Here is a 27124-nt window from a genome sequence, read left to right on the forward strand (position 1 = left end):
TGTAATATGTGAGGTCATAAGCAGTGCATTGCAGGGTGTAAGTTATAGTTAGCTCAGGTATCTACCTGCTGAATTTCACTGGTTGTGTACAAGTGTAATCTGAGCCTAACGATAACGTCCCTGCAACCTTTGTTTTTTTCCAGTGAATTTCTACGTTTTTTGAAATTTTTCATTTCTAACTAAAATGTCCCTATAAACGTGGTTTTAAAAAATATATAAATATAAACATAAACACACACACACAATACGCCACCTCCAAGATCCTTACCTTCACATCCCAGGTGTAAGTTGTCTCTTTGTACCGCGGTGCAGGCAGTAGCAGCTGATCTCGGAACCCATTGATGGGTCTCCAAACCAGCGAGAGTTGAATCATCAAGATCCAATGCCACATTATAGTGGAGGAAATAGATAATCAAACATTATGCACTGGAAAAAAGGCAGAATATTTGGAATACAGCAGCCCTAGAACCTGATGGTGATTTAAATTACACCAGTTTGGAGAGCTGTATATTTTTTTTTACACATCCCCCCCCCCCCAAAAAAAAAAAGAAATCAAAAGCAAGAAATTCTTCAGTTTGTATAGCATGACTGGAAAATGGAAAAATGCATAAAACAATTAAGTTAAGTTCTCACATTTTATTTGACCCGCATCAACATTTAGACTTTGAGTCTATACTGCGGCACATTATTTGATGGTTAAAATTTAACACCAATATTTATTATCAAAGAGAGTTAATACTGGGTTATGGACACCGGAGAGTTTGCATTTAACATTCTACAGAACTTTTACAACATTTATTAACTTATTTAAGAATCACATACACATCATTGCATCTACGCCGTATACATTAAAAAACACACCCGAGTATTTACATATTTGTATAGTGAAATATTTTTACAAGCTCGTCAGTGCTGTTTGGCTGCAGCAGATCTATCCAACTGATGGGATTGTACATAGACAACCATCTATATATATATATATATATATATATATATATATATATATACATACATACATACATACATACACACACACACACACACATATATACCAGTACTACTTGTGTCATTTCACAGACTTTTTCTAAAGTTCCATACATTGTCTTAATATAAAAAGGTAACAGCTACTGCATTTGCCTGAGGAACAATTCTCAAATTAGATTTACAAAGTGAAACAAATGTGTGTTGTAAAAATGATAAGTCCAGTGATTCTGCATTAGTCGACCAATGAATTCACTGAAGAGAAACTGACCTATGGCTTTTGTGCTTTAAAAGTAACAATATACTGTACTGTGGGTTTAACACAGCAAAGGGTATCATTGTCCGGGGTCATTTACACACTATTGACTTAAAGCAGGTGCAATAGGTGGAGTGGCGCAGATGTGCAAAAGAACCAAGCATTGCAGTTTTGAAAGAAGGAACCTTCCATTTACTCCTTTCTCATCCCATGCATTTGCCCTCCTTGCCTAGCAAGTCGAAAACATTCTGCCACTCAATGATACTGCAATACACTTGAGCCTCTGTTCCATACCTCAATGTTAAGTTTTTTTTAAAAACCTTTTTTATTGGCATTTATATAATAGTACATACAACAACACATCTGGTAATGCAATTGATATAGACATACAAGCAAGAGCGCTCAATCGCGCCCTGTGTGGACTTCTGAGCGTGTAAGCCTAGGGTATGTGGGCACCCACTCTGTCTATGAGCTGAGAACAGTCTCCCGGGGACTATGCCTAAGTATACCCAACCAGCTTGCGTGGTGGTCGCTGCGCCTTGCAGGGGCTGCGGAGTGTGCCAATTCCCCTTTGTATTTTATCATAGGGGCTATGGAATTGCAGCCACAGGTTAACCATAAACAAACTGGGGATATATAAACTGGGGGTGCACTGTGTCACGGATGATGAGCAGTACTAGTCTTGCGCCTGAGAGCTATACCATAGCAAGGTATATTGTTGGGGTTACGCGATCCACACCTCAATATTAAGTTAACATTGGTTTCAATCTCATTCTGTTCTCAACATCGCCCAAATAGAGCACATTCATCAGCGATGTCCCATTCTTCAGTTAATCTGCCCTACCCTGCAACCTAGTGCCATTCCCCTTTACCATGAACCTCTACATTGTCCTACTCATCTCCTTTTATTGCCCTGAACTGCTACTTGATGCCATCCCACCATTTGTGCTTCTAAGTAGTTCCCATTTTACTCTTTTCTGCCACCCCTTTTCCTGTTGAAGACGGTCCCTACTAGATGTCAAGCAAACACAACAAGATGATGGACGGACTGCTAAAACTTTTCAAACAATCACCCCCAGTCAAGGGATCTGTGTTAAATCTATAATTATTTTGCTCACCATGCGACCTCAGTTGGATCTGGCCATATGCAAATCAGTCTTGACCCTGCACCTCATGGGAACAGCCCAGCCTGAATGCCAGGTCCTCCCTCGACCAGAAACAAGCACCCTGGGACCAGTTGCCACAGAATTCAAGCTACTCTCGCTGATAAGGGGTGATATCCCGAAACCTGACCCAGGATGCTTGTTTCCTGTTTCCATGAGGAGCAGGGTCACAACTAATTTGCATATGGCTAGGTCCAAACTGGAGTGTAGTGGTAAGCAAATGAATGTCAACTGCTTGCCCAGGTCAGGCCAGAATGCTATTCAGCCAGGTTATTAAGAGTACTGGCTTACATGTAACAGTCTGCCTACATTTAACCATCTTTTGCATGCACCTAAAATACAATGGAAAATAAAGGACATATCCCTACAAGAACGCTCCTTACCTGTTTAGGAGCCTAAAAGACAATATTTGCTAAAGCAAGTAAGGGTAAATATGTATGTATGTACAGATTTTTTAGTATAGCCTAAATCTAGCAGGAGAGCAATGGACCAGTAAAATAGGCAGGAAACCAGTGAGACCATTCAGGATTATGCAGATGAGGCAGAATGGAAGAAAGATTAGTGCGAGAAGAAGGCGAACGTGCTGAAGCATGATGAAGTGCAGGAGGTGGCGAAGGATTAGGTAATACTGAGATAAGTAAACGGATATCATGATTTTCACTTTAGCTGAAAACTTACTGTTATAATCAGCAAAAATAAAAACCAATATTTCAAAGTAAGATTTTAAAGACCGTTGTAAACAAAAAAATTGAAAAACTATTACGAAGTATTGTATTATAGCATTACTATAGCGTTAGCAGGTCTCGAATTTATAACACATTATATGTTCCAGTATATCAAAATGCAAACATACCATTAAATATTTACGTGCAAGGTCATTTTTACGAAAAAAAGAAAACTTCCTGCTGGAGGTGGCATCTCCAAAACATTATTATGAAACAGTTCTCTTCCTGACTTGTAGCTGCCATCGAAATATAAGTACAGGAATTAGATGTATAGTCAGTACGAAGCAAGTTGCTGGTTGGACAATGCTTCACGGTGCAATAATAAATATTTTGTAAACGTCCCCTGTGAGAGTGCCTGCACAGTCTCTTTTGTCCAGGTTTATGCACTTCTGAATCACAGATTCCAATATAATGCATACTCAGCAGCAGTCAACTAATGCCACAATGATGAAGAATCCACACCACCATTTTCGTTGGTGCTATATATCCATTTTATGTTCTTCGTAAATTGTGGTAGTGTGGAAATGAGAATGCAAAAGTAGGTTATCTAAGCAAATTCAACCTTGGAATTTTTCAGAGTACCCAACTAGTTATAGTTGAGTGAGGGGAAGATCAGGCAGTGGCTGTCAGGGAATTCAAGGAATACCATCCTTTCTCTGGCAGCACTGCGAAGGTGGCACTTCCCAATCGTACACATAGGAAAGTCTCTGTCGAACCTCCTCCTTGCAAAGTCTTCCATCTTGCACCAAGCTGCGGTGCTTTTCCAGCATGTCTTCCAGGCTCTGCTTGTGACTCACAAGGTACTGGTTGCTGCAACCGCGAGATTTGTATTCCGTGTCGAAGCGGGGGTCGTGCACCCGCTTCAAATCCAGGGGCGCCAGCCACACACCCAGAGAAACATCCTCATTCTGCCACAGGCCAAAGTAGTCATGATTCAGAGCCAGGTAGCGGACCAGGTCCCAAGAAAGCACATAGCCACCCCCAAGGGCATATGGCAAGTAATAGTCACACAGCACCCAAGCACTCTCTTTCCATTTTCCACCAGTCTTCACCCGCCCTCGACCGGAGAAGAAACCCCAGTAGAGACGGTGCGGCTCCTGGGCCCGCAGTTCCTGCAGCATAACATCAAGCCGTGCAAAGGTATCATCATCCGCTTTGAAGACATATTTGAAGTTCAGGTTCTTTTCGAGCCAAGTGTAGACCTGAAGGACTTTGATGGTCAGGTTCTCGTAGGAGTCATGGAGTTCTGGAAGGAGCAGGAGATCCCCATGCTGCATTTGTTCTTCTTCCAGCTGCCGGCGGTCCTCTGCTGACAGCCCTGCAGTGCCAATAGCAAAACGTCGCCACACATCAGGCGGTCCAGGAGCAGAGGATGTTGAAAGCCAGGTGCTGCGGATAACACCACGGCGTTCAGCATATTTGGGTCCACTGGCGATGACCACAGCCAGGAAGGCTGACTGCAGAGAAAGAGCAGGATGGCCACCGCCATCGCGATGGTGAGCAGAAATACGATTTGGACTTCCTGGCCCAGTCAGGTCTTCTGATGCACACTTGGCAAGGTATAACAAAGCGGTCACAAATATAGCTACAGCACCCAGAGCTAATGCAGTTTTGTGGCGACAGAAAAAACGTAGGAAATTCATGGTTGACTTATTCTTTAGGTTACCCACGTGCTAGTGCAAATGCTGATGCTTTTCAATTATGACTCCCAAGTCCTTCAATAAGATCCAAGTCTTTGAGGGATACACCCCAATGCTCAAGCGACACACACACGTTTTTATGCAAAAACATTTGTTCATTTCATGGACATCATGGTAAAAAACACAGACCAGTTGTCATGCAAAAAACTACAAATTCTCCCAATGCTGACATTTATTATATGTGGCCATATTTTATCCAAAAACACGTCACAATGTCATTAAAACACTCAGCAAGTATGTTCCTCTTGCGTTTCCCATGTTAACGTTTTATAGGGGATGAGGTCAGATTCAGCTGTATTTTGTACTGAAACCCCCCTTTGTTTCTGGAAACTCGACTCAGGATGTTTTGGAGAACTGCAAGATAAAAATGTTTTAATAATTAGCAGAAAAAATATTCTATGCAGTCTTTTACCACATTCAACTGTTTAGAGTATTGAACAATTAGCAAAGTCCAATGCAGAAAAAAACAATACTGTTTTGTAAGAAATATAAGCAACTGTAGTTTAATCAGGTTCCCTTTGCCTGTTTTTTTTATCCCAGTGTTAAAACCATGGTCATTATTTTTCGAAAGTGGAAAACCTTTTTTAATCAATTCATTGTAGTTATCTTTAGTGTTCTGATACTCGCTTCTGAATATATTTCACATTATAGCAAAATTACGTGAAGTGGTGGAATAACAAGACAGCCGTGGTCCCCACTGCTTACTCTTCTCTCCCAGGCCATCTCTTTTCTGGTTATAATTCAGAGATGCCTTTTCCTGGATTTTCATTTTATTTTTTTTACATTTTCCTTAGGTTTTGCCTTCCACCTGCCAGCACTTTTCCTATGCCTTGGGCGTCTGTTGTCCAGAACGAAGCAGTATTGCCCGGTCTGAAAAATTTAAAAAAACGTCACCTTGGGGGATGGCACTGTGCCACCTGTTGAGCTTAGCATGAACGAGTTGAGTGTCTCCAATTGGGTCTGGCAAAACATGCCTTGGTAGCAACCCGGGAGATACTCAAGTGGAACAGCTTATTTATGCTTTCAAGGTGAACCTCACATGCGTCATTAAATTTTACCCCTGGCCAGCCCTCGCTGCTCAATCCTTGAAACTCTGAGCTCTAAAACTCACCAGACGTTGGGCTGCGACACTCTCTTGTGGTTTAGGAAGAGCTAGTCTCGATTTTCTCTTAGTACCTTTATCCCTAGGCTCCCAGATTTCAGAAATTAGCTGCCTGAAAGGACATAAACTGGTGACAGAGGATAACCAAGTCAAGGCTGTCACTGTAGGTTAGACAAGACTAATTATGAAGCTTTACTGTGGCAAAATACAGACCTTTGTGCGGAAAAGGAGAGTGCCTGCAAACTGTGGAAATACGACAGCACGGAATAAGTGTAATTTAGATTGATTCGGAAATAATGTTCAAAAGATGCTGATGTTTCAAAATGTTATTCAAGTGCCAAGAACTAAAAAGGCAGCACAATTGGAGACTCAAGGATGACCTGGAATCCATGAGGCAGAGTGGTGAGTGTACTCCAAAAGTCTAAAGCATAGCAGTACACGTACTCAGAGTATATTTCAGTAAGTGCTGTTTAACGAATAGGACGAGGTATCCTGGGACCTGTAGTTTCACTGTATGAAGCACATTATACCAAGCGATATTGACAAAACAAGTTGAAATTCATCTTTATAATATGGTATCAGTTGGCAGATATAGCGATGGAAAGGAGTGCCACATGAGACCGCACTGGAATCTGAACTACTCTTGAGGTAGGGAAAGCTACAAGCACTTAAAGGGAGTCAGCACTGTAGTTTCCGGAAGGAAGGAAAGTGCCAAAGTCGAATGATGTAAAGGTTGGGGAGCAGAAGGGGCAAAAAGGGTAAGTGCTGCAGGTGCCAGAAAGGAAGGAATGGAATGCTACAGGATCAAGGAGGGAGTACTATAATAGGAGTATGGGAGGAAGAACTCCTGCAAAGGCCTGATGTTGGAGCCAGAATGAAGAGAGCAATGGAGAGTGGGCAGTAGTATCATGAACAGTGTGACACAAACATGGAGAGAAGCACTCGGTGCACCAGAAGCCTGCAGGAATGGACGGATAGTGTTGCGGGTGTTTACAGGGATGGGGTGCTGCCTGCACCTAAATGGAGGGCATTTTGGAGCAGGTTGCAGGAGACTGGTATGTTGGTCCAGTATACTGGCAAAGGAGTCCTGGTGCCAGTAAAGATTAACTGTAGTCAGTTACTGCCCGTCAGCAGACCTCTCATGTTGCCAGATTCCATGTGAATAATGCATCTAATCCAGATTTTGTTCTTTAATTTCAATTTTTGCTGCATGTAGTCTTTTTTATTTGATAATAAATTTAGTAATCCAGATATGTGCACGCAAAGAAACATCATTGTGTGGATGAGATCATCACACATGGAATGGACAATCCTGGAAACTTTGGAGAAGTCAATTAGCTTCATGTTATCCTCGCATGTATCATTTTACTGCTGGGTATGTTGCTGGTACTGCTGAGAAAAGTCCAAGGAATTAATAGAATTGAATAAACTACTGAGTACTTTGTACTGCTGGGACTGTCAGAGTCAGACTGGCACAAAAAAATAGGTCTGGAAACCAACATAAAAGTGGTCCCCACTAGCAAACAAAGTAGCTGAAAAAATGACCCACATTTCCAAATCAGGACAGTTTTTAACTTGTAAAGACACACTGTATGGGTATTTTGGCACGCTGTATGGTTATTTTGCAAGATATGAGAGACTACATACTTTGATGTTTGCTGCAGGCAATTCTTGAGCCAATATTAGTGAAATCAACAGGAACATGGTGCATATATTATTAGTGAATTTGTACTTTTAGACTCATACATTTTATCCAGAGATGCAGCGTGCAATACACATTCGGTCCCCCTAAAAAGCATTGCAGAACTAAAACCCAATGCCACTTTTAGCAAAGAGGTTTTGGAGTAGGTAAACAATGTTCTATTTTTAAGTAATAAAATAGAGAGAATGAGGCACGAAATTGAACGTTTTTCCACATTCATAAAGTGTCTAACGAGGACTGAACATGTTACAATTATATTAAAACAGTATTGACATTTCATCACCTTAGGCAATAACCCACAAATTACAACATTCAATACAAGTATATCGATGACCGGAACCTAATCTCAAAAGAAAACCTGATGTCAAGAATGGAAGAGAGGAACAGACAACATAGGTTATGTTCCATTCATTAAAAAAAACATACCAATAACATTGAATATGGGTAGCAGTAAACCAATATGCAGGATGTACCATGACACCTGGTGTAAAGGTGAACAACAATGATAATTCATGGTAAAAACTAAGGAGTAGGTAGAGGGGCACAGTTCACATTGGTGTAGTTTACTATGCACCATCCCAAAAAAATCCTGGAGCTGACCAACAACGCGCAAGAAGCAAATCCAGCTTGTTTAAACAAATGACTGAATAATTTAGAATGAACAACCAGGAGCAACAGCTCTTGTGCTGTAAAGAACACATTTATGACAGACAGTGAAAGTGTTTGCGCAAACCGATCTGTGCAAACATGAACAACAAGTGCACCAAACACAGGCAGAAAAACAGAGAATATAACGGCTAGAGCGGTCTACCTTGAATCTGGGGAACTGGGTTAGAGTCTCGGCAATGACGCTGAACATCCTGTGATTGTGGGCAAATCACTTAATCTCCCTGTGCCCAACAAAAGATAAACAAGCATTGGCATAGCCAATAGGTCTCGCCTTTGGGACCTTGTAAGTAAAAAAAAAAAATTAAGTAGATTACATCACGTTTACATTTACTTCGTATTTAGGATGCAGGAAATGTAAATGTGAAGTCTTACACTTCAGGTTTTTTTTTTTCTAACTTACAAGGTCCCAAAGGCGAGACCTATTGGCTATGCCAATGCTTGTTCTCTAAGGAAATATTTCAGATAAAACGTGAAACCCTGTCGCTGTTCCTTGGAAGACAGCTCCCATGATGAGTATTCTGGAAGTGCCGGGTCTTTTTCCCGTAACTCCTTGGGCGTGTCCACCATGTAGCAGATACAAAAACGAGAAAATAATAGTGCGGTGTGGAACATTCCAAAGTTTCCGTGCCTGTTTTCACAGATGCTCAGCACGGCGTTCGTGTCACTGCGGACTACTACTTTTAATTGAACCAATTTGGGATGAAAGACCGACGTGCCACAACACACAGGCTTTCCAAGTCCTATGGACTACCTTCCTCGGCGAAAGAGCACCGTAGAAGACACCAGACTAGGTAACGTCTACTCACCGATCTCTCTGTCCACGTCCGTCTCCCCATCCTCGGACACCCCTTCCAGTTCCAGCAGGACATCCTCGTTGTCCACGTTCATGGCTGCTCCCTGCAGAGGGATCCCTCTGCTCTCCCAGGACTTGAAAGCGCAACAGTATGCTCACAGCTGAAGAGGGGAGGGGCCCTTGGCGGGGAGGAAGAGGCTGTCAGGGCGGCAGGAGGGGGAGCTGCCACGGGCGGGAGGAGACCGGGTAAGCTGGTCTTGAGCAGAAGAGGGAATCGGTGGTGAGGAGAAGCCCGACTCGACTGAATACGAGGGAGCGGGGAAGGAGAAGAGGGGGCAGCCCCCGGTGAAGAGAACGAGAGGGACACCAGATTGAGTATGTGGTGTAACAGCCAGAGCTGTCGGTTTTAGAGCTAGGGATCCGAAGCAAGTTCGAGTCTTGGAATCCACTCACTCTCCTGTGATCCTGGGCATTCTCCCGCTGCCTCCTAAAAAATGAACGTGGTGTAAAGGTTAGAGCTACCGACTTTGGAGCTGGGTGACCTTGGTGTCGGCTCATCATCCTATGATTCTGGGCAAATTACTTAATCTCCCCATGCCTAATGTAAAGCACCTCAAAATCTTTGGGTCGTATTCGCGCTGTATAAAACTGGGAAAAAAAGCCCGAGAGGAGTGTGCTGGTGGTGATGCGTGACATCTCCAGATAGTGCTGGATGCGTGGCCAAAGGCTTTACATGCTTAGATTTGTAAGCCTATACCTGCCATTGGAGTGTTATCCACACACGTTGGACGCGCTTTAGGTGTAGCAGGAGACTCTCCCACATGGGATGGCGCTTGTCGCAGCCCTGTACTTGGAGGCCGGAGAGACCACTGACCAGTCCCTACCGAAATCAAGTTGATTCCATGCCCAGTGTAAGTGGGCGAATCCAATCCTGCCTTGTTTGATTGTATTCTGGTCCTTGCAGTTCAAGTTATCCCACAACACTGCCCGGGGGCTACAAGTCCCAGCATGAAGTAACACTGAGGCTCAATGACTTAATCGTGCCGGACACAGGGCACCTCGAGATAGTCCTGGGCACCGCTGCTGGGAACGAATATTGCCGGGCTCTGGGGGGATCAGATGTTTGATGAACACGAACTGTTGGAGGGAATATTAAACCTGTCATTTAAAGATTCATAACTGACGTCACTTACGAGCACGTAAAATCAGAGAGAAGTGCAACAAGCTTGCGTGCCTCGCGCTGAAAGTTAAAAAAAAAGTTTGGAGAGGAGGAGGCAGCAAGGGGAGTGGAGAGAGGAGGGGGCCTGTGCCTGTTTCTCTTGCGGGAGCGAGCAGGAACCATCTGTTAATTACAAACAGATGGTTTCCAAGCTCGCTCCCGCAAGGGAATCGCCAAATGTGCATACGTTGCCATTGAAAACAACATTTTGGGGCCAAAAACTGGATCGATTCCTAAAGGTCTCCTATGCAGTGCATGCACGCTGCGTAGGCGAGACCTAAAAATGAATGTGTCCTCATGTAATGCAACTGGTGCTATGTAAAGCGCTCTGACACCCGATTCGGGCCAAGTTCGTGCTATATAAAACTCTGTAAAATAAAAAATAAAATAAAAGATTGGTCAGCAGTTTGAAGAAAAGATAGAGGGATAAGTAGGTCTTTTCATTTTAAGCTGGCAGCGACATTCTCTACGTTGCTACTGTAGAAATGCAACACAGTTATTTCCTCAAAGAACTTTAAACTCCAATACAAGGTTGTGAGGTGGTGATGACGGAGAGACACGCCTCCGTTTAGCTTCTGGTGGCCACGCCCCTGGCGATGGCGATGCTTCACAGCGGCTCTAGCGTCTGCGACGACTGCCGAAGATAACGCGGTCTCGTAAAGTTCTTTTTTCCACGTGCTGCCAATAGAGGACCCGGGAGAGTAGATAACACGGAGGGCTGAGTGATATTGAGCGGTGTTGAGACCGGACTGGACCATAGTGCAATGATGGCTTGTTTTTCTTCTCTTCCGCGGTGGAGTGTGGAGAAATGCAACATGCCTCAGTATTCCTGCAGCTGAGTATACTTAATGCCTAATGCTAGACCAGACCAGAAGTGAATGCTGATAGTTCACTGCCTCAGCTGTTAAGAAGTACGAGGAAGTAAACCACGGTAGAAAGAAGTGGAGGTGAGGAGACGGGGAAAGGTGGGGTGCGGACCGCTGGAGCTCGGTGAAAGTGGTGGGAAGCGGTGAAAAGTGGCGTAAATTGAACTTTTAAGGGCGAATTCACGCTAGAAAACGGAGAAATCGCCTAAAGTCGCGCTCGGTAATCTATTACCTGCCTCACACTGCTGGAGTCGGCAATGGGGAGACATAATAGACAAAATAACTCTACCGCTAAAGTCGATATGGCAACTGGCCTAAAGGCAAAGACCCGTCAGGCTCTGGCTCAGGCAAAAACGTTATCTTCTGGGACAGGAAAAGCTGGACCGTTGGGGAATCGCCCTGACCATAACTGTAGTTTTGAGAGCTCTGGAGATGATCCTACTGACGAGTGTCCCCGAGTAAGCCTGGGTCACAGAATCTCCCCTACGGCATCTACAAAAGGAATCGATGGGATACATGATCCGAAAGTGGATAATTCCGCAGTGGTTGCAATTGCCAAAAGTAGTAAAGAGGAGGGAAAAATTATTTATGAAAAAGTTAACGCATTCGGCTCCTTCCCCGCCTAATACATCTCAGATGCGGGCTACGGATCTTGCCAGCCCTTGCCAGCCCCCCCTCGATCTCAGTTCACCTTCTTCGTCGGACACCTCCTCAGTCTCTTTAGCGCCTCCTCAAGATCAAAACTTATTGACTTCATCCATCTTATTACAAGGGTTGAATGTGGATTCCTTCAATTTCGCTCCTGCACCTGTGCCAGTGTCTGCAGTAGAATCCATCCAGCCGGCACGTTCTCAGCCTGTCCTCAGCCAGTCTTTACTTCATATTAATCCTGTATCTTCCCCTGGGTTCCGGGAGCAGCTACAACAATCGGCTCATAGCCAAAAGGTGCGGAAGTTATTAGACCTCTCAAAAAACTGCTTCCAGTTTAGGCTCAGATCCTGTACATTCTGTAGACCCTCTAGCAATTCAGATGGATGACTCAACAAGACAGCTCGATATTAAAACGATGCTCAATCTTATTCTGGATGAAATAAGAGATATGAAAAGGTCCCAGGAAAATGAAATTGCTTCTCTTCATCTTCGTCTGGGAAAGATAGAAGAGGCCGTGGCCGGTTTTCCAGCTAAAATACAGGAAGCAGAGTGCAGGATCTCCCAACTGGAGGATCAGATAACCGGATTGTCTAGCAAAGTCCGAGAAGCTACAAAGGACAGAAGTACTCTAGAAATGAAACTCGAGGAGCTGGAAAATTATTCTTGGCGTTCAAACTTACGTTTAGTGGGAGTTCCGGAGAGAATTGAAGGGGCACAGACATCGCAATGGGTAGAATCCTTTATTAAGGATAAAGTTCTCCCAGAGTTTAGTGGGGATCTTACAATCACCAGGGCCCATCGAGTTCCATTTCATTCCTTGCCAAGTATGAGTAGCCCCTCACTATTTTAGTCAATTTTGCTGACTTTCGAATAAAGGAGAGGATCTTGTCCAAAGCCATCCAGCAGAGACAATTCCGGGTTAATGAGACCTCCAATTGTAGAATTTTTTCTGATATGTCGCCCGCGGCTGCTCGGAGACGTAAAGAATTTGTTAAATTGCTGTTTTTGTTTAAAGCTCAAGGTGCTCAGGCATTAATTGCACAACAGTCGAAATTGCGTGTACTTGTAAAGGGGAGATTTCATATGTCTACCAACTTCGAAGATGCAAAGGATTTTCTTAAGGAAATTTACAGTCCCAGTTCATAATGAAGACATTGTCTTAATAAAAGCGAGCTATCGTAAGCCTTTTTCTATCTCCGTTTGTTTCTTTTGTTATTTTCTGGGGGGGTTTTTTGGCTTTTTTCCTTTCTCTTTTTTTTCTATTATTCATGTGCTGGGAGGGGGGGGGGGGGGTTACCCCGGGTGTAGATGCATGGCACCCAGTAAAACCGTCAGGGGTAGTAAGAGGTGGTTAGCGTGATGGGAGACATCTTCTGGGGGTTGGGTCGAGGGGTCTAAGGGGGGTGTGGGGAGGGTAAAAAAAGAATAGCAGTAAAATGATCAGAAGTTGGGGCATTGTCGTAGAAGCTTTTGAGAAAATGGGAGTGTTTAAATGTTTTAATTTTGGTATGCTTTTTTTTTTTACTTCTATTTATCCACAATCAGGGTAAAATGAGTAATACGTGTAGCATTATCTCTATTAATGCTAACGGGTTATTAAATAAATCTAAATATGGAGCTTTAATAAGGTGGTTAGTATTCTGTACGCCCCAGGTATTATTTTTTCAGGAAACCCATTTGAAAACGAATTCTCCTAAATTATATCTCCCCAGGTTTTTTTCGCATGTGTTTTTTGCCTCTGCTGGGCTAGCTAAAAGAGGGGTTGCGATTTATTTTTGCCGTGGTCTTCCTTGGGAATTTGGTCAAATTCGGAGAGACCCCCTAGGGCACTGGCTCTGGGTCGAGGCCAAATTAAACGGGACGACTTTAAATTTTTTAAACTATTACAGCCCGATAGTAGATGATACTAAAGCCCTACTTAAAATCAGTGAGCTACTCAGAGGGGCCCCGGGAAAAATAATTCTGGGTGGGGATTTCAATTTTATTCAAGAGCTGAAAAAAGACACCTCAAATAAAAATAAAAGAGAACTTAAACCCCAAACAAAGAAAGTCTTGGAAGCCTTAAAACAGGAACATCTACTTGTGGATCAATGGCGCCAACATAATCCGACCATTGCGAAATTCACTTGTTACTCTAAACAATTTCACATGGCTTCTCGGATTGATTTTTTTCTTATATCACGATCCCTTAAGGTCTTAGATACCACTATAGGCGCTAACCCATTTTCGGATCATTCTTTAATTTCTCTAGAGTTTGAGATCGAAGGGGGATGCTAAGCCTCAATCCAGGTGGCAGATGGATCGTCTACTCCTCCAAGATCCCAATTGGGTAGCTCAAACCAAGGAGTGGATACTAGAGTTTTTTAATTTAAATGAAGGCTCAGCAGAAATTTTTTCAGTTTGGGGCGGGTTTAAGGCAGCCATTTGAGGACAGATGATTGCATGCTCAGCTGCTCAGTCAAGAGAAAGAAGGGAAAAGATCAATCAACTCCAACAGGCGGTAAATCATGCCACTAATTTGAGAGATACTCTACTTGTGGGGAGGGGAGATGCTGTTTTACAGCTAGAAAGGGCGAAGGAAGCCTTAAAATAATTTTTTTAAATTGAGGAAATCAACAGTTCTAAAACTTTCCAACAAAAAGTATATGAGGAGAGTCAAATGGTGGGCAGAATGTTAGCGGGTCAAACAAAAACTAAACAGGAAAAAGCTTTAATAACAGAGATCGCTGACTCTAAGACTCAAAATATTATTAAAGATCAAGAAGGTATAGCTCAAGCATTTATGGATCACTACTCTCAGCTTTATTCCACCAAATACGAGGTTGGGGTAGATCTTATTCATAAATACTTTGATGAAGTTAATCTTCCTGTTTTACCTGCCCCGTTAGTTGATCAACTTGAGAGTGATATTTGGGATACAGAAATTTTAGACACAGTCAAATCCATAGCTGGGGCGAAAGCCTGTGGAGCAGACAGGCTCTCAATTGAATTCTATAAAATCTTTGCTAAAGAATTGACTCCTTTTCTGGTCAAATTATTCAATGTTGTTAAATCGGGAGGCATTGTCCCCCCGAGGTTTAAGGAGTCTATCATCGTTAGTTTTGTTAAAAAAGGGAAAGATCATAAAGATTTAAATTCGTATAGGCCAATCAGCCTTCTTAATGCTGATTTCAAGATTTTGATGAAAACATGGGCCCAACGTTTTACCCCGATTGCCCAGGCTTTAATCCACCCTGACCAGTCTGGCTTTGTGTCTGGGAGGTCGATGTCGTCAAATACCGGGTTTTTAATCCAGACCCTCGATTATGTTTCTATCAACAAAATACCAATTTTGGTTTCAATGGTCGATGCCGAAAAGGCATTTGACCTGGTAAACTGGGATGCTTTATTTCTTGGTATGCAAAAATTTGGCTTCCCGGCCCAGATAATTACTATGTTGAAAAATATTTATCAAGGTGCCCAAGCCAGGGTGGTAGTTATTGCCAATGCGATAGGGACAATCAATATTAATCAAGGAACCAGACAAGGGTGCCCGATGTCCCCCATTTGGTTTACTTTTTTTATTGAGCCCCTAGAAATAATAATTCGTGAAAACCTCGAAATCAAAGCACCAATAGAAGGAATGGCGAAATTAAAACTATTCGCAGATGATATAATCTTATATCTACGACCTGATAAATCCAATTTGGATCATTGTTCTATTTGAATTTGGTCAATTTGAACAGATTGGTGGATATAGAATTAATCAAAATAAAACAGAGATTCTAGTAATGAACGCTGATTGTAATTTTTTGCCTTTAAATCTTAAATCTCAAGCCCTAAAAACAGAACCGATTAGATACTTGGGTATCTATGTTTCTAATCAGTTCGATCAACTATTTAGTTTGAACTATTTATTTATGCGTAATCAAATAAAAATGTTGCTTGATAGATGGACTCTTCTTCCTTGAACTTTAATTGGCCGTGTAGCATTAATTAAAATGTCAATACTCCCCTTATTAATTTTTCTTTTTATAAATGTTCCGTTAAAGATCAACTCTAATTTCTTTCAAGAAATTGAGTCATTGATCAGGGATTTTGTTTGGAATAAGAAAGCATCCAGGGTCAAGTTGCGAGTATTGCAGTTGGGAACTGCTCAAGGGGGTTTAGCATTGCCAAATATTCGTTTTTATTATATGGCAGCGATTATGGATCTCGCAGCACGTTTATTGGATCCTAATGGGCTGCTTGATATGTTTTTCTATCACAGAATGATACATGAAGCAGGTTCCCAAGTCCTGATTTTTTTAAAAATAGTTAAACTACCCAAAAAGACCAGGTATAAGACTATTCGGAAATTCTCCGACAGACTACAGTCTTGTTTTAAACTGGTAGGGTCCGGTGGTTTTTATTACTTAAAATTGGAAGAGTGTAAGATCTTTGGGTTACAAATTCATTCTAGTAAGCTCAAAAAATGGAGAGATTCTGGATTGGGCGATTTGGGCTCTTTTTTTCTAAGCCGGAAACTTATCACCTGGCAAGAGGTCCAGGACAGGTCTAGTCATCAATTAAAGACGGGGTTTTTGGAATATTTACAGATTGTAAATTTAATAAATAAATACAGTCTTTCGGAATGCGGGTCACCATCATCTCTGGCTAATGCCCTTTATAAAGCAAAATTAAAAGGAGTGGGGAATTGGTATGCTTTATTGAGTAAGGGCGAAGAGTCGTCTTTGGTTGAAGGTATCTTGGCCAAAATAACTTATGAAACTAACTGCTCCTTCTCGAGGCAGAAATGGGTGCAGATCGCCCAGTAAGGAGGTAAGGCCCTTAGAGCTGCCAATTTCAAAAGGATGGCGTTTTTATCCCGTTGGCTGGCCTATTTTACTCCAAAAGCTTTAAATAAACGCTTTCCGGGAGTTGAAAATAAATGCTTCTGATGCCAACTTCAAAAGGGGGGCGACTGGCTTCATATTTTTTTTACTTGCCCTAAACTGTAAATATTTTGGCGTAAAATCTTTTTATCAATAAGTCAGGCTATTGACAAGAGGCTTGATCCTGAAGCTGAGGTTGCTTTATTTGGTATTTCAACAAAAAGATCTGACTTGTCTAAAGCCGAAGAATTTTATATAGCGATCTGCTCTTTAGTAGCCCGCTCCCTAATTCTTCAAAATTGGAGATCAGAGGAGATTCCTTCTTATCTAAAATGGGTGAATAAAATGAAAAGGACAAAAAAGTTTGAAGAGGCCTACGCTAAAAGAGTTGGGGCAATGAAAAAGTTTACTAGAAACTGGAAATGTTTTAATAATGATTAATTAATGTCCGGCACTTAGCACTTTAGCATAGGACACTTTATCTATATAAGAAGTCCAGGATTAGTAAATATGCACATCTTTTCTGGGTTGGCCAAGGGTAACGATAAGAACTATAATGTAGGGTTGTCTATATATTCTATGTTTAAGTATTTTGCACCATTTGTATCCTTCTGGAATTGACATTTTAGAAATGACTGTATGCTACACTTTTTGTACCGGTTTCCTGCTTAGTATCAAGCATAACAGCTAAATGCTATTAATTAATCAAGGTTTTTATTAGATCTTGTTTGATGTTTTCATAAGTTTTTTTATCCTTGATCATTGATTATCCTATGTTCGTATGCCCATTCTAGCTGCTCAATAATTTTTTTTTTTTTTAAAACAAAAAAAAACTTCTCACGTGGATAAAACAATCTGGTACAACAATCTAAGGTGTAAGGAGCTGTTGTAAAGCATTATATTCCAGTGGATCTTTTCTGAAACAGCATAAAGACCAAATTGATCCTGAAAAAGTAGTTTAATGCATATGATGAACCCGTAGTCCAGTTTTTTTTAAATTTTGTTGCAAAAGAGGAAATGTGATTGTTGGTCCTTTTTAAAAGTGTGCAGTAGTAAAAAATTGATTCAGTTTACATCACAAGTCTCACAATGCAAACACATTCTTTTTTGGACTCCTTCAACGTATTACTTATGTAAGCCTCAGGTGGAAAACATTTTAAATCCTGCTTATATGGTTATCACTCATGAACCTCCCTACTGACTCTTATTAATCCCATATTCGTTTTGCTATGGATTCCACTGGTATCATTGGAATGGTGATGTATTTGTTGTCAGGTTAGGTCGTTAATGATTCTTAATATTTCTGCAACTCATGGCTTGTATCAATATGCATATTTCATTATTTAGTTTTATGTGACACCCATCTTTAGATAATTTTAGGCATTCTGGATGATTGATATATTGAAATGTTTTCTGTCATATAGTTTAATCTTTTTTTCATATTTTACTTGGGCATTGTAATAAATTTCGTTTGTCTGAAATGTTCTGCTTCTAATGACACGGTTGACAACATAATACTTTATTCTTGATCAATAAAGCGTTGCTAAACAGAAAAAAAAAATACAATAAAAAAAAAAGGTTGTGCGCTGGCGCTCTAATCATAAACCTACACACAATTCGATACACAGATGCTCGTTTTAGGGGGCAGAGGAGGGTGACTGAAAAGAAAACAAGTCTCAACTGAAAATAGATGCTACGCTCTCCAGATAATTTCTATATCGGATTATGAGGCGAACAATCATTAATTAGAAATTGGGCTGTACATGTCTTCACTAGGGAACTTAGAGAAAGGAAGGAAGGGGGGTGGTGCTGAAAATGTTATGCAGCTTTCCACAGAAATTGGAGCCCCAGGTTACTGCTATGTGGAGCAGCACTAATCGCCGACAGATAAGGGATTGTTTAGTAGCAAGGGGGAAGAGAACCCTTCCATTTTGAAAACGTGACGAATGGATCTAAACCGAAAATGATCCTAAAAAAAACCCTTGTTAAAGAGTCAAACTTACAGTTCGGTGGTTCATAGGCAAATCATACAAGCAGCTGAGTTCAGAACTTTACGCGGCGTACCTCTTTTATGTAGCTCCCTCAGAGGAATGTCTTCATCCCAGTCATAGGGGTAGGATGAAATCTCCTTTGATCTCAATGTAATCGCCCTATAAAGCCAATTAGTCTCATACTCTTTGGAAACTGAAAAGGTAGCGAAGCATGCTTTACCACTAGTCCTTGTGCAGCATGCCCAGGATGGATGTGGCAAACAAAGTTTTCCATCTTCTCTTGTTGGCAGCCTCCGTGGAGGAATGCATACAGGCCAACCATCCCGATTCAGGTGGGGGACTACCGATTTCAAAACTAGTCTCCTGCCTTTAGATTCCTGCAAAAACCCAATTCCTCTGCAAGCTTCAGCCAACGGGGACTGCACTTGTGTGTCTTGGAGTATGCACTACCAGTAGTTAGGGTGACCAAACGTCCTGAATTGCCCAGACAGACCTGGTTTTTCAATGACTGTCCCAGCATCTCAACACTTATTGTAAAAATGAATAAATGTGCCGGTTTTGAGAGATGGTCGGGTCTGCATGGATATTTCCCACTGTGCTGTGAAAGCTTACATTCACAACGGCCCTCTTGTGACACCAGGGACAGAGTTTTATTTGAAAGAGTCTCCTACTTTTCTGCCTGATTTAATTCAGTCAACATTGCAGGATTTAACGGTGGGGGGGGGGGTGGGGGGAGGGCGGATCAACCTCTGTAGATGTTGTGATTTCCATAGTTATGTCCCTGCGCGGACGCCTGACTACCTTTGCTAATGTTGTGTCCCAGCTGTGACTCCGTACCAGCTGTGATGTCATCAGCTGCCAACTGTCCGTTGACAGCTGATCTCGAACACGCTGTTTCTGCTCCAGACATTCCTGGAGCCTGTGTTGGTTATTTGTACAATAAAGTACTCGTAAACTTCACTCATCTTGCGTGAGTACTTTACAAAGTGGCGACGAGCACCAACGCAGGAACCCACGAAGCAGCACAAATAAAAACAGATGAAAAGTTCGTGGCATGAAAATTTGTGAAATTGATGCAGAAAATAATACGACAATGGTACGGAATATGAACTTAAATAATCGCTGAAGGAAATACATTGAAGGTCAGTGAAAAATTTGGTGAGGAAATTAAATCTGCATTCTAAGACGAACTGCATGAGTAAATAATTGATGGACTGCTTTGCTGTACCGAGTAATCAGAAGTCTGCGCGTGTAAATTCAAGGAAGTAACTGCGGACAGATTCAACTTTAAAACTTCAAGTTGGTTATCGTGGATCTGCCCATGCACTCATCTTTGGACACTCGTTCCTACTCTGCTACAGAGGTGTAAACGCTCACCCGAATCAAAAATACGCGAGTCTGAGCAATAACGTGGATGCCGTACAACCTGGAAAATTGTGAGTACAACAAAGGTACATTCTTTATGAAAGAAACAGCTTGAGGTGAAGAAACTGTCCCAACAGACTTCCAACTGAAATAACGATCAGCTGCTGTGCACGTCATCGACACATGTAATCTGACATAGCAACGTTGACGCAAGGATTGAACGTCTAGCGGCCATCTTGAGTGAAAAAAATGTCAGCGTTCTAGTCTACATGTAGCGTGCGTCAGCGCCATTTCAGGAATCTGTGTAGACACGGACTAGCGCGATCGCATTACGGAGCCCAGAGGAGTTTCGTGAGGGAGAACAATTGGAAGCTTTACGCGCACATTCAAGGTAACCTTATATTGAATAGAAAAGTCGCGCTCACAAGGAAATTGAAAATTACACGAATTAAAACTGTAATGTACTTGTGAAATTGAATCCATGGAGCATTAACCTGTTCATCATCTTCGCTTGCCTACTGCTTCAAAGGATCCGTCTGCAACTGTTTCAACACAATAAAAATCGGAGGGGTTCATAAAAGGCGAAAATTTTAAAAGATCCCCAAACCTTACCGTTTTACACTTGGAAAATATTTATTCATCAGTAGTCTGTAACTTTGAGAAATCTATTGCGTATGTGCATCCCAAACTAACCTGCGTTAAAAAAAAAATGTTGTACCACTCAACATTTTACGTCTAATATAACATGGCATCAGGTTGTATTTGGAACTTGTCTCCCCCAGAAACCTTCTTGCGTGGAGGTGGTGAACCGACTCTTAAGTGGGAAGAATGGAGGGAGTATTTTTTTAACTACATTTCGACATTGGAGGAGGATGATGAGGTAAAACCCGAAAAAAATACAAAATGTTAATGCACTGTTTAGGCGCAGGAGGTATAAAGGTTTATAACTCAATTAATAAGAAAGTTAGAGCTGAAAATGAAGGGGACATATTTTTAAATGCAATAGATGATTTAAACACTTATTACAAACCCACAGTTTGCGTAGGGGTAGATCGTTACAAATGTTTTCATCGCAAACAGGGTAAAGATGAATCAATAGATGACTTTGTTTCTGCTTTAAAAAACCTGGCAATTAATTGTAGATTTGGTGCACTCCACGACGAATTTATCAGAGATCAAATCGTAATGCTGGGCTCCAACGAAAATATCCAGGACAACCTATGGGCCAAAGGGGAATTTCCCCTGCAAAACATCATCGATATTGCACGCAAAGCCGAACTAACAGGGCGTTGCGCTAAAGCTGTTCTTACAGAAAACAAAGAAAAGAAGGACAGTGAAAATGTGAGCAAAGTGAGCGATCACAAAGTCAACACTAAACAGGACTTGGAATAAAGGGGGATACAAACCTCAAATAAAAAATATACGAAACAAGGAACTGGGGATGATGCTACAGATGTGGAAGTGCATCACACATGGCAAATGATTTAAAATGTCCAGCGCGCAAAGTAAAATGTTCAAATTGCGGAGTTAAAGGACATTTTTTCAAGGCATGCAACAAACGGAAACCAAGGCAAGTCAAATTTGTAGATGTATGCGATGAACAAAAACAAGGCATGTCAGATGAAGAAGATATCAACATGTTCGTACTCAACATAGAAGATGAACAAGATGGTAAAGCAACTGGAATGAACTACACCAAAACCAAAAAAACAGTTTGCAACATGACCATAGGAGGAGTTAACATAAGCATCGTGGCAGACTCCGGTTCGCCCTATACAATAGTGAATGAAAGGGTTTGGTCAGAGAAATTCAAAGAGACAATCGATGAACATCTTAAAAAACCAGACATAGTGATAAAATCATTCACAGGGGAGCCAATTGATGTGTGTGGCTACAGAGAACTCAATTTTGCATACAAAGGCAGGGAGTCCGCAGGGAAACTGTACGTGTCCAGGATTGGTCCATCAGTTCTGGGATGGATGGACCAGGGGAACCTGGGAATAATTCTAGATCCCAGGAGAACGGATCCTGTTTTGAGTGTAACAGAGCACGATGATTATGCAAAATGCTTACTGAATGAGTTTCCGCGAGTATTCAGCCGAAAGGTTGGCGCATTGAAGGGGTACCAACATAAAATTAAACTTAAGCCAATCACTACCCCTGTTATGCAAAAAGTGAGGAACGTTCCTTTTGCAGTAAGAAATGAAGTCAAAGACCAACTTGATAAACTTCTTGAAGGAAAAATAATTGAGACGGTAGAGGCGTCGGAGTGGGTTGCACCATTAGTTATCGCAAAACGGTCAAATGGCAAGTTGAGACTCTGTGTGGACCTTCGCGATCTAAACAAGAACATAGTTGTGGAGCAGTACCCACTCCCGAAAATCAATGAGATGCTGGCCACGACTAAGGGAATTAAGTGGTTCTCCACAATTGACTTGAAATCGGCATATCACCAGGTACCACTTCACCGGGACAACAAAAAACTGACAACGTTCATAACACCCTTTGGGTGTTTCAGGTTCACACGTGTTCCATTTGGCCTCGCCTCAGCGGCGGCCATGTTCCAGAGACTGATGCATAATATTTTTGATGGAGTTCCGGACATTTTAATCTTTCAGGACGACATCCTTGTCATGGGCAGAACCGGGGCGGAGCATGACAAGAGGGTCAAGCAAGTGCTTGAGATCCTGGCTAAAAAAGGGTTAACAGCAGAACATCTCAAATGTAAATTTGCGAGTGACTCCGTCAACTATCTGGGGCACCAAATAACGGGGGATGGTATAAGCACTAAAAAAGAACTGATGCAAGCGATAAAGGAATCGCCAGTGCCCACCAACAAGGATGAACTGCGAACATTCTTGGGAATGGTGGACTTCTCCGAAGTTTATAAAGAATTTTTCACACAAAACATATGAACTCAGACAACTTCTAAAATTGAAGAATAAATTCGAGTGGACGGAAGTATGTGACAAAATGTTTAAATGCATAAAAAAGGATATGTGCACCGCTCTACCCCTGCAAGGATTTGACACTTCATTAAAAAATGTTGTGACTACAGACGCAAGTAACAAGGGTTTGGGTGCAGTACTCACCCAAAAAGACTCTTAAGGGTGAGGAGTATACTATAGCCTTCGCTTCACGCTCTCTCACTCCTGCAGAAGAGAACTTTTCAGTAATAGAGCGTGAAGCCCTGGCTTGCGTGTGGGCATTGGAACATTTCAGGCACTTTGTATGGGGTAGGAAAGTCACCTTGTGCACTGATCACAAACCTCTAACAAAAGTATTCACCACCAAAGGTCTGTACACAGCCTCCCCAAGATTAGCCAGATTGTTCGTACGTTTATTTGACTTCATGTATGACAGAGTACGTTCCAGGAATAAAAAAACGTAGTAGTGGACTTCCTAAGCAGGATGCCAGTAGGTAAAGCAAGCAACAAAGAAAATTCCGAATTGGAGGAGATCGCCGTCGCAACTGTACTTGAACAAACAAGTGGTATATCTAAGGAAGAGTGGTTTATGGAACAAGACAAGGATAGTACTATGAATCAAGTAATACGCATGTTGAAAGATGGTTGGGTCACCAAACTCAAGCAAGCTGAAGAATTCAAAGCCTTCTGGGAGGTGAGAAATGAACTATCATATGAAGACGGGTTCCTCCTCAGAAGCGGAAGATTTGTACCACCCTACAAAATAAGAAGCAAATTACTCAAACTTTGTCACAAAGGGCATCTGGGTATTGTAAAAACAAAAGGAAGAGTAAAAAACATGTATTGGTGGCCAGGAATCAGTAAGGGAGTGTGCCCTCTGCATGAACTCGGACAAAGCACAGGTAACGTTCAGACCGCCCCTACAACCCATTCCCAGCCCAGGTATGCCATGGGAAAGAATTGGAGTGGACATAATGGGTCCAGCAAACAATGGGCAAGAAAAGTGGTACGTGATTGTTATGATTGACCACTTTACAAAGTGGCCAGAAGTAAAATTTACTAATAACCCTGAAGCGTCAAACGTTGTTAAGTTCATGGATGAAATTTTCATTCGAGAGGGGCTGCCCAAACAAATTGGGAGTGATAATGGCACTCAATTTACTTCTGAAATTTTCAAGAATTACATCAAAAAGAATAATATTGTTCACAAAACCACGTCTGTCTACCACCCAGCTGGAAATGGAGCTGTTGAAAGATTCAACAGGGTTATCAAAGGGATTATTCAAATAGCTAACAGCAATAACCTAAATTGGAGACAGGAGACACTAAAGACTGTTTGGGCGTACAGAATAACTCCATGCGAAACTACTGGGCACAGCCCTTTTGAACTGATGCGAGGAAGAACCCCTTTAACAAAGGACAATGCGGGTTGGATCAAAGCCGTAAAGAGAGTAGACTGGTCGACTCAACAGGTCCTAGAGAAGCTTCGGAAATCTCAGTCTGCGGTCAAGGAAAGTTATGACCAAAGACATGGAAGTAAACCAGTGGAACTCAAAGTAGGAGACATGGTCAAAGTAAAGAGAAGTGGGCATATTGCTAAGGGTCAGGATAGATTCACACCTCCACTCTTGGTCCGTGAAGTTTATTGCAATTCCGCACTTCTTAGTGACGGAAGGGTGTGGTATTTCTCCAATCTCTCATCCTTCAGACACCCTTTTAATGACAACTCTTCTTCCACGTTCAAGGAACTTGTCAATGGTACATCTCAAGGACAGAAGTACAAATCTGCACAACAATGTGCATTTGATTATGACTCCGACAATGAATTTCCCACGGAGCATACTCCCACGGGCAGCCAGAGTGCGAACGCCACCCCTGGGCATGTTGACAGGCCATCCGCTCGGGCTACCCCGGGAAGAGTCAGACGGAAGTTGCCCACACCACCAGCACAGGGCAATGTTGAACCTGTAGTTACAAGCAGGGCTGGTAGGCTTCTAGGCCCACCGACAAAGTTTAGAGACTACATTTGTGAGTAAACTGTGCCTTCCCTCCTTCTCCTTCCTTTCCCTCCTTTCCCTGTTTTTCCCACCCTTATACTTTTCCCAAGGAGGGAGGATGTGTTGTGATTTCCATAATTATGTCCCTGCGTGGACACCTGACTACCTTTGCTAATGTTGTGTCCCAGCTGTGACTCCGTACCAGCTGTGATGTCATCAGCTGCCAACTGTCCGTTGACAGTTGATATCGAACACGCTCAGACGTTGTTTCTGCTCCAGACATTCCTGGAGCCTGTGTTGGTTATTTGTACAATAAAGTACTCGTAAACTTCACTCATCTTGCAGTAGAGCCCATCACCCAAGGCCAGTAACGCAAAGGTCCCCTTGCAACACACCCCAGGATGGCAAAAGAGGAGTTTCGTTTATGCACACACCTCTGTAGCATGAAAATCAAAGACTTGCTCAGTACTGCTCTGGTGTGTTCCAGATGGCTATCCAGAACACAAACACATACATATATCAAGTAAAATGCTGTGAACAAAGAAACCTGTTTTGGGGATGGATGGGCTTGTGCATCACTCGGAGATGGAGTGATTCTTCTTATGGAAGATATATATATATATATATATATATATATATATATATATATTGTATAGAAATGGGACTAAATGTTGACCAGTGCGAACATTTAGTCATTTTTCTATGACAAGCGCTGTCCCGTTTTTTTGGTCCTGAAAATCTAGTCACCTTATCAGAGTACTACATAGCTGTCAAGCTCGCTCTGTCTGCCAGAGCGTTTTCTCCGTGCTCCTGACAGGTAGGGAAAAAAAACATGTATTTACATTTCTGATATCCGAACTTGCAGCTGCATGCGTGCCAATAATACCGGATTCAGGCCTCAATAGCAGTTAACGGGAGAAATGCATTCTGCCAATTTTTTTTATATCTCCCCCTTTCGTCTTCTAAAATGTTGGCATGTATGGGAATGCGAACCTTCAGACCGCTAAATCTCTACCCCATTCGTGGCATAGACACACACAGGCAATTGATAAAACCTCTGCTTCTATGCATTCTATCCATCTTGGTGACCCAAGCTCTCGCGTCGCACTGGCTCTAATTCAATGACTGCCTGCCGGATCTAGGCAAACCTTTCTCTGTTCTATTGCCTGTCCCACCATCTGCAGTTTGCTAAAGAAATTACCAAAACTACGAATCCCTTAGGGCACAGCCCTTCCAGAATCCTTACCCCCAAAGTGATCTTGCGTCTTGATTCCAGCTGCTTACACAGACCCTGATCTTGTTAACATTTCTTCTACGATGGCTGGGGATGGAGCAAGGAGGCATGACAGCAGAAACAGAAAGAGGACTACCCAGTCTATGTAGATCTGTGCAGTGGAAACTGTTTGTTCAAAGACTGCAAGAGGTGTCTAGAAATACAGTTTTTCAGTTTTCTGCCCTTAACCGTTAGAAATAATGTTTAAATATTAGGTCAATAAAGCAATTCCATTAATGTTGAAATAGTCGGCAAAAAAAAAAAATGCCAAAACGTGAAATATTTTTAATTTCGTACCAAAAATAACCTTTGAAAACAATAACTGGGCACCCTTCTTCGTCTCCCCCCCCCCCCCCCCCGCCCGGCCATTTCTGAAAACATGCCAGATATATGGCATTTAGTATTTTGCACATAAGAGCACACCATATCAATATGGCCGCCACTTCTATTATGTGTGGGCGGACCGCTTCAAACGTCCCTACCTGTAAAGTTCTCATTGGTAATCGGCTGCAGTCAAAGTCCACAACATGTATTTCCTTTTTGCAACATATCGATTACTGCCCCGCTCCATTCACCGTACGGAAACAGAAGTACTCATTGGCAAATCTCAGTGAATGGGTTATAAGGATGCCATACATTTACTATTCCCCAAACTCTCCACTATTAAAAAACAGTACGTCCAGCTGTCGTAAGGAGTCAAGTCTTCAAAAAGGGTGCTATGCTGATTTTTGTAGCTTAGCGACTTCATTGGAGCTTTCACAGGATACCTGTAGAAAGGTGACTGACCCTGCATGAAGATTTGCTGCCGACAAATCAGATCGGCGTGCAGCTTCTTGGGTCTATTCGTGCCGAGAAGCAGGGGAGAGTTGAGAGCCTGTTCTCCACGAGGAG

At 42.2% G+C, this 27124-nt stretch overlaps 1 protein-coding gene across 1 annotated transcript; it reads right to left on the reverse strand.

Annotated features, from left to right (window-relative positions):
• Window positions 1-1523: 1523 nt before the first annotated feature.
• On the reverse strand, window positions 1524-26312 carry B3GALT6 (beta-1,3-galactosyltransferase 6). Its single transcript, XM_085609632.1, has 2 exons — window positions 26207-26312; window positions 1524-5179 (listed from the first exon to the last, which is right to left on the reverse strand). The coding sequence occupies exon 2, from the start codon at window positions 4766-4768 to the stop codon at window positions 3761-3763; it is 1008 nt and encodes a 335-aa protein (XP_085465758.1). The 5' UTR covers window positions 4769-5179; window positions 26207-26312; the 3' UTR covers window positions 1524-3760.
• Window positions 26313-27124: the final 812 nt, after the last annotated feature.

The sequence above is a fragment of the Triturus cristatus genome, chromosome 1_2 (genome assembly GCF_964204655.1).
Source record: "Triturus cristatus chromosome 1_2, aTriCri1.1, whole genome shotgun sequence".
Taxonomy (NCBI): domain Eukaryota; kingdom Metazoa; phylum Chordata; class Amphibia; order Caudata; family Salamandridae; genus Triturus; species Triturus cristatus.

Bases quoted from the DNA above. Each gene is read 5' to 3' on its own strand.
- B3GALT6 (XM_085609632.1), bottom strand. From the start codon at position 4,768: ATGAATTTCCTACGTTTTTTCTGTCGCCACAAAACTGCATTAGCTCTG.